Genomic DNA, 17,042 nt, shown 5'->3' with positions numbered 1-17,042 from the left:
GAGTAAACCTGGAAAAGTAACACTTCAGTGCTTCAGCGGTGGGTTCAGGTGAAAGAACGGAACGGGAATAAAGGCAGGCTGATGCACTGGCCATTTAATTTGGTCAGCAGAGTTAAGAGAGGGAGGGGCTGGAGAAAGACAAACACACACACACACACACACACACACACACACACAAATAGAGGGGACGGCACTGAAGGGACTTGAGCTGAACACATCCATACCTCTGTGTACCAAACACACATTTCTGTCCTTGCTGGTGTTAACAACATTACTCCTGCTAATTTTATCTCACTAAACTGAGCTGCACCGCCACTTATATGAGAATGTGTGTGTGTGTGTGTGTGTGTGTGTGTGTGTGTGTGTGTGTGTGTGTGTGAGCTTATGAAAATACATGCAAAACAAATTCCTGTCACACCTTCTTAACTTTTCAAATTTGGTGATTTTTTTTTGGGGGGGGGGGATTAGACATGATTCTGTCATTCCTTTGAAAAGATGTACATGTTCGGTTTAGGTATGGCATCAAATCTGACCCACGAGGTTGAAAATGTACGCATTTTAAACCATTTTAGCATCAATATTCAATAGACACACACGCGCGCACAGCTGATTTCTTCTCATAGAACAATCAAAGAAAATTCAGTCCAATTCCCAGTCCAATTACCCGTCTCCTGACAGTAGCTCCTTTCATTGCTTTGACAATAGAACAGCATGCCCTTAGTCATATGGATGGGGATCTTGTGACGTGGTGATATGCCAGGCTAAATAAAGACCAGTTCCTCATGCAGCACAATGTGACACTTCCAACAAGTTTGCAGCATCGAGGAGGGGGATGTCCAGAGGAAATTAAAAAAAAAAAAAAAAAAAAAAAAAAAACACGGAACACACATGCAAATCAAGAGTCAGCAGATTTCAGTTCAGGCACTATAAAAGAACACCACCTTAAAATGATGTTTTCTCATGTACTGCATGGGGGGAAAAAAGCCTAAATGCAATTTAAAAATGCAATAAATGACAAACAGGTTTATTGTAGGCACGGTGCTGGAGATTCAAGATGATTTCAATTTATTTATTCACGTTTATGTCACAACTGACCCACTTAAATGTCCCCGGTCACACTCGGCAGCGATGAATTGGCAGCAAATAATGGATTTTGCGGGTTTCATTTGAAGACAATAGACAAAACTCAATTTGATGATTTTAACCTAGATATTTAGATTAGAGCAATGAGAAGCAGGGACATTCTAGTGCAACGGGTTCGACCCGATTACCACCAAAATACACGGACAACTCCGCGGGCCTAAATATTTGTCCCAGCTCGATTTTAATTCAGTGACAAACCTTCGTTCAAGGAAGTGTAAATTAGTTGAATTCCCTACCGAAAAATAGGTGCGTTGTCTCCGTGTCTAAAGACTTTACATTGATACAACAACGACAAAAAACTGATTTAGAAGTCAAATTCGACGATTTCTCCACCAGCTCCACAGTCTTAATTGCCGCCGCTGCTACGTCATCATGGTGAGTTCAAGGACAGGTTGAAAAGGTGCATACAGGTAGAGGATATGTTGTGTTTCTGAATAGCTTCTGCATGCCGGTTTTTCAGTTGTGTTGGGTTTTTTTGTCTCGTTGTCTTTGTGGTCCGGGGCAGCCTTGACAACAGGTTTAAAAATATTACCATTTTTTTATATTGTCTTTTTTGAACCCTTTTTTCCGGCAAAAGCCTACACTTAACATATTCTATAACCTTTTTTTTTTTATCATGACAGTGCTATCATTAATTTCTAAATAATGTTTCAGAATTTCTTGTAATACCACCACTGCTTTTATGCAGACAAACCTTCGAGAAAAAATTGCTCCATACTGAAATCCATATAAATCTAAACTTACAGAAATCTATCCCTTTAACAGCGTACCGACGAGGAAGGTTCAGTGACTCGACACCAAGAGAACGGACCTGTAGTGCCCTCTAGTGGCGTGAAAAAATAAGTGCAGCAGAAAGGCTGCTCAATTTATTACATGCGGATGAATAAAACAGCGATTTGGGTGATACGTTAAAAGGCGTTTACAACGTGGACAGAAAATGTAGAATCCTCAGCTTTAAGACCACTAGGTGGCACCATAGACTCTAAAGTGCTGTCGCAGACTGCTCATATTTAACACTGTTGATAAGACAGTATGTACCGCATCTCTTGTGGAAATGTACAATTAGATGGGAAGCATGCTTCAGTTGGATTTTAGGTGCCAGGTTTGATAGAATATTAACCATCTGTTTAAGTTATAAAATCAATTTATTTACAGTTGAAGGCGAACTTGACATTTAGTCTCACACAAGTGTAGAATAAAATCCCCATACACATCATGACATGGGGCACATGCCCACTCCTCATTTACTGACAGCCATATTGTGCATCTCCACAATTACACAAGTTTGCAACGAAAATTGATGATAGAATCGGGACTTTATTTCTTTCTTCCCTTCAAATTAAAGTAACAATAAAGCGCCTTGAGGACTTGGCAGTTTAAATAAATTGGTCGGATAGCCTGCTGTAAGGTGAAATCGAATAAAAATTTGAATTAGTTGTCCATTTTAGCACGACAGTGATTAATAATAATTTTCTATGCTAACTTTTATCTCTCTTCGATTGTACATGTTTAATCGAACGGTCGATTTTTATTTGATTATTTTCAAGAGGCTTTTATTTTTTAAGCGCAGACCGGAAGTTGCGCCGCTGTTTTATTCCGGCTTTCTCCACACACGCGCCCTCAAATCGCCTTACGGTTGTGTAGACTTTAACGGGTGTGTTTCTATGTCCGTAGGAATTTATTTCGGTTTAGATACGAAGAGATAAAGAACGTGGAACTGGTGCGGAGATTTCACCGAGGATATTTTGTGACATTAGAAGACAAATACACGGCTTTGGCATCATTTTAACGCCACTCTTCGTCCCCCCGGTGAGTTGCCTCTCCCTAAAAAAAAAGATGAGCTTCTGCTCAAGTTTGATGCAATAACGGATGTCCTCGTGCTCGACCAATTCATATATTACAGGTTTAAAGAAAAAAAACGCCAGGCGTTTATAGCTGTGAACTAACGTTAGCCGTCTGTTTGTCCGGCTTCGTTCGTAGTTTCTTTTATATCGCTCTTTATTTTTTTTTATTGTAAAAGTCAACGTTCTTGTTTAAAAAACTTGTCGCGGATGAGCACGCGCGGGCAGGCTTTAGCTAGCAGTTGTCCCGTTATGTCGACTACACCCACTAACCTTAGCTAGAACATGCCAGCATTCTAACACGCCACATTTCCATATTTTTAAAGAATGTTTAGCAGTGAAGAGCCGTGTAACAATCTAAAATGTTACTGTCTACCTCCCCCCCAAAAAAAAGAAATCGTGAAACGCATTAAATGTTGTATTTTAACCTAAACTCAGTGATAATTTAAAGCTAATCGCCCAAAACTAGGCGTCGTCTATTATTACGATTATCATATCTACTGTTGTATGAAATGGTGGTCACGTTAGTGTTAAATTAAGACAACTCGACGGCGGTCAGGCTAACAGCCTTCAAGCTACAAGTGGGCATGTCCTCATTTGGATGTAAATTGTCAGGGGGGGTTTCCTTAACTCCCACTTTGACCTTTAACTTTTTATTATTATTATAATAATGCTATACTGTTATTTTATGGTTGATTATAACTTAAAGCTTGGTCTTTTTTTCTTCAGTTACCAAAATGGAGTAGCAGAATTTAGTTTTGGGGCCCTTGACCTGGGTATCAAATCGATATATGAATCAAATATTGTCTGAGTGGGCTATCATGTCGTGGGTTATTTTCAGTATTGAAAATTATGATACTCTATTTTTGTAGTCTTAATGAGAGCTAAACATGAAAACTGAAATGTCAGTTGAACCTTTTAAGTATCAAATGTTTGGCTCATACTTGATTTGACATTGCCACACAAGACCAATTTGATGAACATTGATTTGATTATCTGACGTGATTTTGCTGTACCATAGCGAATATTGTGATCTTATCAATGTGCTTTTGAATATTGTGATAATCTATTTTTCCTTTACCTGGCCTTGATTTTATGTGGAATATTTACTGCTGGAATATTGAACTAATTGTTGGACTTTAGTGTTGTTCCTCATTGTATGGCTGTATGGACCAAGGCTGTAAAACCATAACTCACCTCATTATAAAGTGCTACATGTTCTATCAAAATAGTTTGGCTGAGTGATCAGCAGTGAATGAATATGTAAGTCAGCAAAACTAGTTCAGTACTCTCCAGGTTTCTATCAAATCATTTTGGTGTCATATTGTGGTTTACCACAGTTCAGTACCAAACTGTCAGGATTTGGTTTCAACTCAACTCTACATTGTACTATGGTATGTAATTTACAGTAAACATGATAGGAACTACATATGAAAGCAGTCTAGCATAGCAAGAATAAATGTAACTTTGGTGAAGTTCAAATAATGCTGATCATTTTAAATGTGTGTCCAGTCATTACACAATGCCCTGACTGTCTGCAGTAACATTTAAAGTTGCCCCCCACCCACTGCTTTAATAGTTCCTGCATGTGTACAGCTTGAGCACAGTGGTAATGCATGTTTAATTGAATGCAAAACCACTTCTACATGCCTGTGGTTTTAGTGACTTGTCGTCATTAACGGATTCAGGAATGCGTTTTTAAACTGTTTCAGTTCTGAGAATACTGTGCTTTAGCGCATCTTGTCTTTCTCTTTCAGGTCAGTGTTACAGGTGTTGCTGCTCTCCCGTGACGGATATATCCTCTCAGCTGTTGGGTGTAAGGAGGAGAGGAAGCAAAGATGCCGAAACCGGTAAGAAGGAGGGTTTTTAATCATTCTGTGATTTACAGAAATGCAGTCCTGGGGGAGGGGCTGCCTAGTCTACTTTTGTAAATAAAATATCTAAAAATAAAAATCTAAATCCATAGACCTGCACCATAAAAAGTTAGCATGCATCATTACTGAAAGCAACATTTGAGCTTTCTGGGAAACTTCAGTTCCATCCTCACGGCTGCTCCCACTCCTCAAAGGCCTCTTCCAAGTAAACAACAGCCAGAGTGTGAAATGAACTGCCTGGCCCACAGGCCTTGCAACTTCAACACTGCTGCCATTGTTGCTTAAAGGGTGGAGAGAATGCCAGAGTCCTGGGATCTGAACGACACAGAAACAGAACCAATTGCAGTTCCTTCATTAGCGTCTGATTCCCAGTGTTGTCATGCTGCTTGTTCGTCGTACGCACAAGATTGGAGATATTTCTTGTTGCACATGAAGTTTGTATAGCTCAAAAAGCACACCTATGAATTTTTAGTGTATGACCTTTTTTCTGATACTGTCACTAACTGGCTTAAGGCGTCCAGTGGAGCAATTCTCTTGTCCAAGGTGGGGGGTGTTTGTTGGGTGGGTGGTCTGAGAAGCTACAGAAGGCAATGATGTCATTCCCCACTTCCCCCTCTTGTCCCTTGAGTCAGCAGGGCTCCATCCTCAAAACAGCATTTTGGACAGTGGAGGGTTGGGTGCTCAGCTCAGAGTGTCGTCTCTGTCACTGACAATAACTGAAAGAGAAAGTACAACTTGTCACAGGAAGGCAGAAACACAATAAACCGAGGAAGCAACAGCATGGCCCATCAGCATTGACCTTCTCTGGGATAGGTGCCAGAACCCCACAGAGTTGAAATAGGCCTTGTATGACTCAATGTCAGCCCTCATCTGTAACCAACTCACAAAAACAATTGCAAGGTTGTACAAGACTGACTGTCTGACTGTGACCCCACCCCTGCTGTTTGGTACTCTCTGTAGGTAGGGTTGGAAGGGCATAGGAATAATAAGGTCAGGACACCCCAGAGGAAGAGTACCCTCATTGGCTCCCTAGCTTGTGTCTTGTTTTCCTGTTTGCTAAAGGGGGTAGCTTTACATCAGAGTCAAGCCTATGTCAACATCCTGTCTCTGTGGATGGAGGTATATCCCTTTCAGAGAGGACTGGCAGGGAAGGAGGGGGTCAGAAAGATGAGCATAAATCTTGTCAATAATGCGAGAATGAAGTAGGACTTCTAGTCTGTGAGCACACGTTCAGGTTAAGGGGAAGGGGAGGAGTTGTCATGTTGGTGCCGGGCAACATTAAACATCTGTTTGCCAGTTGTGTTTGACCCTTCACCTCATTTACAGCACAAATCCAGGTGCATATCGAAGTAGATTCTCTTCTCTTCCTCCTTGAAATCTTTGGAGGCTGGGTGATAATTGTCTGGACATGGATCATTTCTGATTTTGTGAACGTTCCCTTCCACCAAATGATGAATGTTTTTGTTTTTTTCCCCAAGTAGAAGAGGTAGTATCCCTTTTTTGTGCCGTTGTTCCACCATGCTGGGTGTACAAAACTGTACAGAGACGGAAAGAGAGGACAGAACGTTCTCCACTGAGCAGGCAGGGGAGGTTGTCGCAGCACCAAATAAAGGGCTGTATGAAAAGGACATCAGAACAGTTTACTCTAGAAACTGACACAGTTGCTTATATGTCAGGGAATTGCCGTCCCAAATCACACGCTCAGGTGGTATAACGTCACTTTTGTGTTGTGTACAGGAAACAAGCATGCAGCAATTATAACCATCAGTTTGTATAATTAGATATTCCTCCTCCGTTCTCACTACTCCTTCCAATCCTCCCTCCTTACGAGGCCTGCCTCACCCTGCAGGGGGTTTAATCAGAGGGACAGACAGCTGCTTAGATCCCAGCAGGCTAGATTAGCAACTCCACTGATTGAAGAGTGTCTGTGTATGTATGTGTCTCCTAAGGCCTCCCTCAACAAAGCTCCTCTAAACAGCTTACAGTAACTTAACAGCTGTACATTTAACAAGAGGTCTGTCTGAATGAGAACTTGTCTTTGAAACTGAAATGGAGAGGGGGATTTAAAAACAATCCAAAAGGTCATAAATTGAGGAAAACAAAGCATAAATGATGCAGCCACTGCATTTGTTCTACCCCTTTTTAATTCATCAAAGATGTCTTCCTGCGTGAGCTTAAGGGGGGGATCAGGATCAGACATTGTACAGAGTTGTTGTTTACCTTGGGTAAAGGGTGCAGAGGGCAGGACACACTGAAAAAAGCAGGCTGTTCAGGAAGTTTATTTATAATTTCGGACATTAACATCCAAGTTAGATAAATTCAAATTTGTGCATGTGGGGCTTGAGATACTTTGAAGACCCCACTTCTTCTCTTGTTTTAGTCGACGCACATGAATAAGGGGAAGCTTGCAAATTTCTGAGTTGCCGAAAAGACAAAAAGTTTATTTTTAGTTCCTGCTTTCATGGTGACTGTTCCATCAAGGAAATGTGGAGTGGGAGTAACATTAAGACCAATATACCAAAATATTATATTGGAGTAAGTTAGTTCTCCTAAAAATGTCCTTTCCCGGTCAAGTGACACCAGACAGCGTCACGTAAGGAGAGGCTTACAAAAGTTGCTCCTTGGAGACTTCTGAGTTGTACGAGTGTGTGATTAGCTGTGTGTGTGTGTGTGTGTGCGCCTGGGCATGTTGTTGTCTCTCGTCTCCTCCCCCTCTCTGAAGGAGAGAGGATTAACTGACCGTCTGCTCTATACAGGATTCCACCTCGCTCCACTCTGTGCGTTGGCTATGTTTTGGCAGAGAAGCACATGGAGCACAAAGGTTGGCTCTTTCACAGCTGATGGCAAGCGGGGCCCACACAAACAGGGGGAGGGCGCATTCAAAGCTGCTCAGTTGGAAACGTCAGCTTTGCACTACATTCTCCATAACTACTCCTGTCTAAGAAAGTCAATGAGGCAGCCACTCTTGAAACTTGCACAGTGACCTCATTCATAAGTCAGCAAGCCATGCTGATGTGGTTTTTGTGGGGCAAGTTTTGTGCGCTTGCAAGAATAGATGTGATACTGTCCACATATTGGAATTAGTTTTGCATTTGCTTGTTTGATTTGTGTTCTGGAAATGGTTGGTTTACACAAGAAAAGTCTGATCACTACTCTGGTCATAGCTCTGTGTGGTGCAGGGGAGTCCAGCTATGTGCACGGATTTTATGGATTTTTCATTGTTGGGACATTGAGGGATGAGAGCTGGAAGGACAGTGAGGAAATATTGAGACGAGTGGGAGAGAAATGCAAAGTAAGCGTTTTATGTGTAATTGCCAAGAGGAAACAGATGGGTATTTCCTCAGTACCTTCTGTCTTTTCCCTCTTTTTTTGTATTGTACTCATCCACAGACCCCATTATACCTTAAATCTATACCTCATATCATCACTCTTGCTTCCTGCTGCGCTCTATCTCTCTCACCACCCCCTACCGTTTTTTTCTCCCTCTCGGCTTCATTCTTGTAAACCTCTTCCTTTTGCACCCTGCCTCTCGTTCAGCTTTCCTCTGTGTCTTCCTTCCGTTTCTTTTTTTTTTTTTTGTGTGTGTGTGATATTTGTTAACCACCTCTGAGGCAATGCTACCACTCAGTGTGTGGAGGATGTCAGATGCCTCAGTTTGTAGGCCAGCCCTCTTCTGTTCTGTGCCATCAGCTGCTGCTGCTAGTTGTGCTGCTTCTTAACAGCGCCCAGCCAATGATTGAGTTTTATCGTCCTCTCCGCCCCACCAGCGGATATTGAGTTGTAGGCTGCCATGAAAGGTGGAGCTTTCTCTGGCAGAGTGTTGAAGGGGTCGGATGGAAAGAGGGAGAGAAGCAGGAATCTACACAGTTTGCAAAACTTGGATTAGGATTTAGGGAAATGGACACATTCCACACAAGCAGACATTCTTCTATTCTCCTTTGTAGGAATTTTCTAATTTCCTGAAATACTCTTCAGGATGAGTTAGGGGATATTTAAACATTGTTTATGGGGCAAAGCAATGAAAATTGTAATTTTTCAAGTGTTTTGTCTTGGTTTGTTTCAATTGATATTAGTACAAAAGACATGGCAGGGTCATGTTCATCACACAGCTCCACACCAACCTGTTGTGTAGTCAGAGATATTGTAAATCCCTCAGGAACCCGCCACTTTCCTGCATAATGCAGCATCTCTGCTGTTCTCTTGTATATACCCTAAGGCTTTGTTTGGGTTTTGGTTTTGTGATTGTCCACCAGTGTATTGTCTACCTGTGTTAAAGAAGCCATGTTTTCTGTGCTGCTTTTGTCTGCTTCACAGCAGTTGCATAACTATTGTTCCAAGCTAATTTTCATGAAACTTGGAGGAGGGGTTGAGTTGCAGCCAGGGAAGGACCCCTTGCATATCTTTTAATGCTTGTGCTGTATTCATTTCACGACATGATTGTTTTTTGTTTTTTTTGTTGCTCAAAATACTACACAGTAATCAATATACAATATATCATTGTAAATATGCCAAAGTATTAACTTTCCAAATGCGTGTCAAATTTTTTAAAAATCGTCTTTTTCTCTGGCTCACTAGTAATTTGTTGTATACCTTTGAAGCTTGTTGTCCATATCTTTTTTTTTTTGTGGTTGTTGTAGAATTTATCTGAGTAATTTGACAAACAAATTAAACTTTTGTTTTTTTCAGATTAATGTCCGTGTGACCACCATGGATGCAGAGCTGGAGTTTGCTATTCAGCCGAACACCACAGGAAAACAGCTCTTTGATCAGGTCGGCATCAAATAACTAGACTTCTGCAAAGAATCTTGTGCTCCGTCAGAACCAGCAGCAACCAACACTACGAGGCTTGATGTCTCATATGTGTTTTGTTCTCAGGTGGTGAAGACAGTAGGTCTGCGGGAGGTTTGGTTCTTTGGTCTCCAGTATGTGGACAGTAAGGGCTACATCACCTGGCTCAAACTCAATAAGAAGGTCAGTCTCCATCTGCTTCAGTCTCCTTGTCATCACTGCCACTGTATCCCATTGTCCTCGTTTGTCAATCTGTCATCTCTCATCTGTGTGTTTGGGATGTTGCCAGTAGCTCAGGTTGAGTGGCTGTATAGAGGAAAGTCTTTTTCAACAGAAAACATGTAGTAAATACCACTCAGAATCACAAGCAGCAACCTCATTTACCAACCCACTGAGCTGCAGCTGGGTGACTGTATCTTGTTTGTTTTCTGATTCAACGATTGATGTTGTCTTCACTGCCCAGGTGACCCAGCAGGATGTGAAGAAAGAGAATCCTCTGCAGTTCAAGTTCAGAGCCAAGTTTTTCCCTGAGGATGTTTCAGAGGAGCTCATCCAAGAGATCACTCAGAGACTCTTCTTCCTTCAGGTAACCGCTGACATCAGCCTGAAAACTTTAGTTAGTTTCATCAGTCATGATCATGCAAGAAGCTGTTTCATTTTGAAGTAAATTCTCTTTCCAGAGATTAACTTCTCTATCAGTACTACCATTCTGCTCCTCTGCCAGTCCTGTGTAATTATTAACTGAATTGTCAAATACATTTAAAATGTAGAAAGTGCTGAATGTAAAATGTGTGTCTCTCTCTTCTGCTTCCTTACCTGCTAGGTGAAGGAGGCCCTCCTGAATGATGAGAACTATTGTCCCCCAGAGACAGCCGTCTTACTGGCGTCATACGCTGTCCAGGCCAAATACGGAGACTACAACAAAGATGTCCACAAGCCTGGTTACCTTACTCATGACAGACTCCTGCCTCAGAGGTACAAACAAACACAAGCGCAGCTATAAGCCATAATATATAACTATTGTGGGAGGTGTCCCTGGAGTCTTCACACAACAAATCAGTGGACAACTGGAATGTGTCTTGAATTCCCAATGGTCTCCTACAGAGGAAACAATTCTGGGCCGGTCAAAATTCTTTCAGGAGAAGTCATCGTGTGTGTGTGTGTGTGTGTGTGTCTGTGTTCTCTCAGAGTCCTGGAGCAGCACAAGCTAACTAAGGAGCAGTGGGAGGACAGGATACAGACTTGGCATGAGGAACACAGAGGAATGCTCAGGTGTGTGTCAAAAGTACCATTTATGAAAATTTGTGCAGTGAGCGATTGTGTTTGAACTTGTCATGTGACATGCAAGTATGTTTGTATTGTTACTCACTCTTAAGGGCAGAAAAACTTACACTTTTCATCAAACTTTATTGGAATGTGTGATATACTTCTGTGATTCTAAGAGTTTTATATCTAATATTTGAACTTATTTGATTTTATAAAACCTCCTCCTCACCAGAGAGGACTCCATGATGGAGTATCTTAAAATTGCCCAGGACTTGGAGATGTATGGAGTCAACTACTTTGAAATCAAGAACAAGAAGGGCACACAGCTGTGGCTGGGTGTGGACGCCCTCGGCCTAAACATCTACGAACACGAAGACAAGTAAGGAATTAACACACACTCCCACACAGAGTACAACCTAGATTTTATCAATACGATGACCCTCACTGACTGGTTAAAAACAGACACAGCGGCTGTTCCAACAATATCAACTTCCTGGCTGTTTTTTTTTTTTTTTTAAGTTGAGGGGAAAAATAGGGTGGGAAAGGAAGACTGTCTTTCCTGTCGTCCCTGGTTAAATACCCCCCACCGTCATGGAAGGAAAAATTGGTTTTAATCACAAGACATGTAGCATTTGTTTGTCTCTGTTGTGCCCTTCCTTTCTGTTTATTTATTAGATAGAAATCAGTTATTCTAGTAGTTGATCATAATTCTGTTTCTTTTCTCCAGGTTGACACCAAAGATTGGCTTCCCCTGGAGTGAGATTCGAAACATCTCTTTCAACGACAAGAAGTTTGTCATCAAACCCATTGACAAGAAAGCACCTGTGAGTTTCAGAACAAGCACTTGATTTTAAGAATTATTTAGGCGGCACAATCCCCTGCTGAACTGTATTCTGTCCTTTTTCCTTTGCCTTGCAGGACTTTGTGTTTTATGCTCCACGCCTGCGCATCAACAAACGTATCTTGGCTCTGTGCATGGGTAACCACGAGCTGTACATGAGGAGGAGAAAACCAGACACCATCGAGGTGCAGCAGATGAAGGCCCAGGCCCGCGAGGAGAAGCACAACAAACAGATGGAGAGGTGACTCATGTCAACATGGATATTTTAGACCTAAAAATGAAATAATATACTTATTTATTGGCTTAGTAATTACTATTGGTCCAGTTTTACACATTGGATATACATTTACACAAATGGCTAAAAAAAAATACCCCTGTCTAAAACATAGCAATATATGGAGATGGTAGATTTTCTCCACTAGGGGGCAGTCTTGCCTCTTTACATATGTAAAGCCTCAGCAGGCAGCACAGTATTTGTTTTTCTTTATTGGTCCTTAATTTGATATGTTTCTCTGGATGTGTTGCTGTCAAATAATACTTAGTGTTCAAAAATTCTCAGGGCCCAACTGGAAAATGAGAAGAAGAAGCGAGAGCATGCAGAGAAAGAGAAGGAGAGGATAGAGCGAGAGAAAGACGAGCTCATGGAGAGGCTGCGACAGATTGAAGAACAGACCACGAGAGCCCAGAAAGGTAGACCTTTTTCTTTAATGAACAAATACGGATTTGACCTTTCACTTTAGGGTAAATTGTTATCAATATGAATGTGTAGAAAATGTTTGTGGAGAAATGGACCTTCATACGGTATGTGTGTGTGTGTGTCTGTCTGTGACCTCTCACAGAGCTGCAGGAGCAGACTCGCCGGGCCATGGAACTGGAGCAAGAAAGACAGCGAGCGAAGGAGGAAGCTGAGAGGCTGGAGAAAGAGAGACAAGCCGCTGAGGAGGCCAAGGCAGAGCTGGCAAAACAGGCCGCAGACCAGCAGAAGAACCAGGAACAACTGGTGTGTCTTTGTTGATTCTAGGCTGGCAGAAATGTGCTTCTATGTACATTCCACTCTTCAGGTCTTGCCCTTCACCTTCTTTATATGTATAACCAACTTAAGAATCTCTCTTTGATTTCAGGCTGCTGAACTTGCTGAATTCACAGCCAAGATTCATCTCCTGGAAGAAGCCAAGCGGAAGAAAGATGAGGAGGCCACAGAATGGCAGCACAAGGTGGAAGACTTCTTCCCCATCACTCACACACTTGGTGTTAAAATGCAAACCCTTAGAAGTCATTCATCAAGTGTCATTATATTTATTAAAGTGTATTTAAAAAACACGAAGCACTGCAAACCAAACCATTACTGAGCTATAGCTTTCCTACTTCAACATGCAGTTTTACACTGATTATTCCTGCATTCCCAATGGTCACAGAAAGGCGTGGCTATTGTGCTCCTACCATCTGCACCTCATTAATGGTTGTACCTTCGGCCCGTGAATCCTGTGGTCCAGTTGCTGTGTAGTAAACAACATTCAGAGCTGTAACGTCACTTATGTCCTAGAAGTGACTTTGGCTCTCTCCTCCATGTGCAGGCTCTGTCCGCCCAGGAGGACCTGGAGAAAACCAAGGAGGAGTTGAAGACTGCAATTACAGTGATGGTGCCAGCACCTCTGGGCGGCCATGCTGAGAGCGAGCATGATGAGCAGGACGAGAACCACGCAGAAGCCAGTGCCGAGCTCTCCAATGAAGGCGTGAGCCAGCTGGACCTCCGCAGCGAGGAGGAACGTGTCACCGAAGCCCAGAAGAATGAGCGGGTCAAGAAACAGCTGCAGGTAAGAACCGGGGATGGGCGGTGGTGGAAAATAAACTCAATTTTAGATTCATTTAGATTTAAATCATTATCATATCATCATTAAATAAGTGACACCCTGAGGTGGAGAGTGAGTAGGGGTGAAATGAGGTGCAAAACCCTTTTAACTTAACTGAAAGTGTAACTCGTCAACTAGAATTTTGATTCCGTGGCAGCATGAGAGGAAATAATTCTCCATTCCAGCAGGAGGCAGCAGTTTGTTGTTGTCGTTCAAAATGGAAACCAGAAGACCTAATTAAAAAAAAAAAACAGCCTCCGTCGACCATTTTCACACCACTCCTTCTTTGTTCAGCCTCTCAAAATCCAGCAAATTCAAAGCTGAGCCTCTTATCATTCACCAGTTCATAGAGCAGAAGTTTATTTCCTGCTCTTTTCTCATTTTCACCTGTTTTATTTTTTTATTCCTCTTCTATGGCGATGCCTTTTTCTTATTTTGTTCATGTTTCTAATTCTTATCTTTCCCTCTTTTCTTCACCTCCTCTCTGTCTTCCGCCCCCTCACCCTTCTTCCTCTGTGGTCTCTCAGACTCTAAGTTCAGAGTTAGCTGAGGCCAGAGACGAAACCAAGAAGACACAGAATGACGTCCTACACGCAGAGAACGTGAAAGCGGGCCGTGACAAATACAAAACGCTGCGCCAGATCCGGCAGGGCAACACAAAGCAGCGCATCGACGAGTTTGAGTCCATGTGAGAGCCGCACCTTTGTCCCACCCTACGTCCCCCTTTAATGGCTGCTCGCTTTTTCATGGACAATAGATGCTGCCGTCCCCCTCAAATCTTGAGAAATCATCTCATCTAACTGCCAAAGTTCTGCCCATCATCTCCACTTTTGGACCTCTCCCTAATGTGGAGCTGCCTACACACCACTTGTCGTACTGCGTCCTTGAATCGGAGGAACTGTTACACCAAAATGGAAGCGGTTGCATTATTGTATTTTGAGTAATTATGGCCATAGAAAGCTAATTTTTTTTTTGCTCGACAACAGATGGAAAGCTTTAGTGGGATTTGTTTGTATGTTGGATTGTTTGTATGTTTTTGTTTTGACTTGTTTTGTTGCGAACACCCTTCCTTTACTTGTCTGTTTGAGGCCGCCGATTGGGACCTTTTGGGAGAAAAATGTTTTCTTTCAGCGTCAGAGCGCTGCTGTGTTGCATCGTGTCAAAAACATATCACAAGCTAGATTATGCGACTGCTATTAGCATCAAAGTCGGAGAGCTAAGCTAAGCATTTTGCTATTCTTAATGCAAACTATCAATGTTACTTAAAAATTGCACTGCAGTATTTTAGTATCGGATTTTGGAGAAAACCTCTGAGGATGAAATCAAGAGCCACTGTCTCGTCTCTGGTTAGGTTTTGTTGGACGAATGTAGCAAAGGTGACAAAGGGAAAGTGTGTTTTACAGGCGGAGGTGATGGGACGGCGTGTAACGAGCGTGTTCGTCTGAGCTAACGCCCTGGAGCTTCAAAGTGTTATGATCATAAGCTAATTTGATTTTGTGTGTGTATGCATATGTGTGTGTGTGTGTGTAAGCTGAGGCCTGGCACCTCCCTGGCTGGGGAGCGTCTGAAAACATCAGTTCCAACCCACCCGGGACAAATCTCTACCTCAGTAATGTTAGCAGTAGTGACTGACGGTCTAAAGGATGCTCAGGGTGCCCGTTCCCCTCCTCCCACTCCCCCTCCAGCAAAACTAACAAATCCTTGATGAAGATGGTGCTTCTGGGCCGGCTACAGGACGTCAGCGTGGCTTCATGCTAGAAAGAGGGACTAGAGAGTGTCAAATGTTACATTCAGGCTCCTGGGCCTACTCAGATTATTGTTTCATTCAGTCAAAAAGTGATGCGTTCCTCTCTAAACGTGAGCTCATCAGGAGGGTCCTGTTCCAGCAGCTGGAACACACCGGGCACGTCTGTCGCTGCAGTTTCATCGTAATTGGTTGGAGCTGCTTCACTTGCCTTTTTTTTCTTTTCTTTTTTTTTTTTTTTCCTCTTTTGGCTGAAATGATTAATTTACATGCTTAAAAATGCCACGCACGTGTCCAGTGTATTTTGAGCGTCGGGAGCACTATCGGTGGGCCGGGGCTCTAAAATAATTTCACATTGCAAAGACGTGGAAGTTAAAACTGTGAAGGGACCAAATTCTTCCCAGAAAATCACATTCTTCAACGTCCGTTATGCTCAGACAACAAATCTGTTCCGGGGTGCATTTTTGAAATGAGTGTTTTCTTATCTTCTTCTAAGTTTTCTTTCTGTTTTTTTTGTTGTTGTTTTTTTTAATCATTAACAATATGAAACAAATGTTTATGGTATTTGTTACTTGACAGCTGGTGTAGGTTGATATTTTTTAATAGAGTTTTAAAGTTGAAGCACTTGGATGACACTGAGGCCTGCCCGTGTTTTAATTCATTCGTCGGTGTCGTTTGCCATAGCAGGTCGCCATGTGCTTCCAAGCGCATATTTTTGTATTCAGTTCAAAGAGCCTACAAGTGCATGCATCACCATAGTGGACGGCTTCATTGAAGGGGAAGAAGACTCCACACTCCATGTTCCCCTCCGATGAAGAGTCCATGATGCTGCTGCTCCCACCAGCTGTCACCGTTGTTTTTTTTTTCCTAATGTTCAAGTTAGATGAGGTAGACCGCATCATTTCCTTTGTTCTCAAATAAAAGTTTTAAATTTTGAGTTTGTGCTTTCGTATCCTATCACACGGCCCTCGGTGAATTGAAGGTGTCATCACATGACCAAAGAGTGGCCGTTTGATCATGTGATAACAAGCGGTGTCATTTTGAGTGCAGTTTTTTTTTTTGGATCCCTCGAACGTCTCGTGATCTCCGATCTTCAGGTCTTTCCTTGGATCATCAGTTGCGTTAAAGCTCAGGCTTTTAAAGACTTGACACCTTTTGTTTTGGATTTGTTCTTCATTTCCTGTCGCCCCCCCCCCCCCATCCCATTTATCATGCTCACACTTAAAACCGCGTCCCCACCTCCGCCTGTTTCACCTAAGACTGCGACTAGTGTCTTACTTATTGATTACTCTTCTCTTGCTGCCACTGAGACTTGGTCCCGTAGAAATATTGCAAAGATTAATACAGTATTTGTCACTAAAATGACTAACATTTTTCTCGAGCTTGAAATTGTATCTTTAATGATGAGAGAGCCGAATCTCTCATGTACTTTAACGACTCATCTCATTTTCTCCCCTTTAAAAAAGAACTATAAAAATACTTGATGTATTTTATAGATGAACACATTTAAAAATGTACACAAACCCAAGGGCGGTCATATTTAATGTGTTCTATGTGGCACTTGGAGTATTTTATAAACCTCGTTCAACAAGTGTTATAAATACTTAAAGCTTTACTGTAAGTACCTGAAATGGGAACGTGCATTTCGAAGGAAACGAGTAACTTTGAAAAATTTCTTGCACACGTTCTAAGTTG

The 17,042-nt window shown here is 42.2% G+C and overlaps 1 protein-coding gene across 1 annotated transcript; it reads left to right on the top strand.

The window, feature by feature from the left end:
* The first annotated feature begins 2,737 nt into the window (after positions 1-2,737).
* On the top strand, positions 2,738-16,358 carry LOC147272538 (radixin-like). The gene is made up of 15 exons (XM_086182940.1): positions 2,738-2,952; positions 4,742-4,834; positions 9,545-9,628; positions 9,734-9,829; positions 10,110-10,232; positions 10,470-10,621; positions 10,835-10,918; positions 11,145-11,291; positions 11,640-11,736; positions 11,831-11,994; positions 12,313-12,443; positions 12,593-12,753; positions 12,875-12,967; positions 13,328-13,567; positions 14,131-16,358. The coding sequence occupies exons 2-15, from the start codon at positions 4,823-4,825 to the stop codon at positions 14,293-14,295; spliced, it is 1,749 nt and encodes a 582-aa protein (XP_086039066.1). The 5' UTR covers positions 2,738-2,952; positions 4,742-4,822; the 3' UTR covers positions 14,296-16,358.
* The last annotated feature ends 684 nt before the right edge of the window (positions 16,359-17,042 follow it).

Source organism: Aulostomus chinensis, chromosome 1 (genome assembly GCF_037954235.1).
Source record: "Aulostomus chinensis isolate RoL2024-O1b breed Wild chromosome 1, RoL_Achi_v1.0, whole genome shotgun sequence".
NCBI classification, from domain to species: Eukaryota; Metazoa; Chordata; class Actinopteri; order Syngnathiformes; family Aulostomidae; genus Aulostomus; species Aulostomus chinensis.
Note: the sequence above shows the minus strand (reverse complement) of the source record. Positions and strands in the feature narration are given on the sequence as shown.

Bases quoted from the DNA above. Each gene is read 5' to 3' on its own strand.
- LOC147272538 (XM_086182940.1), top strand. The intron at 9,830-10,109 runs GTCAGTCTCCAT...TTCACTGCCCAG, and splicing joins GGCTCAAACTCAATAAGAAG to GTGACCCAGCAGGATGTGAA. The intron at 13,568-14,130 runs GTAAGAACCGGG...GTGGTCTCTCAG, and splicing joins GGGTCAAGAAACAGCTGCAG to ACTCTAAGTTCAGAGTTAGC.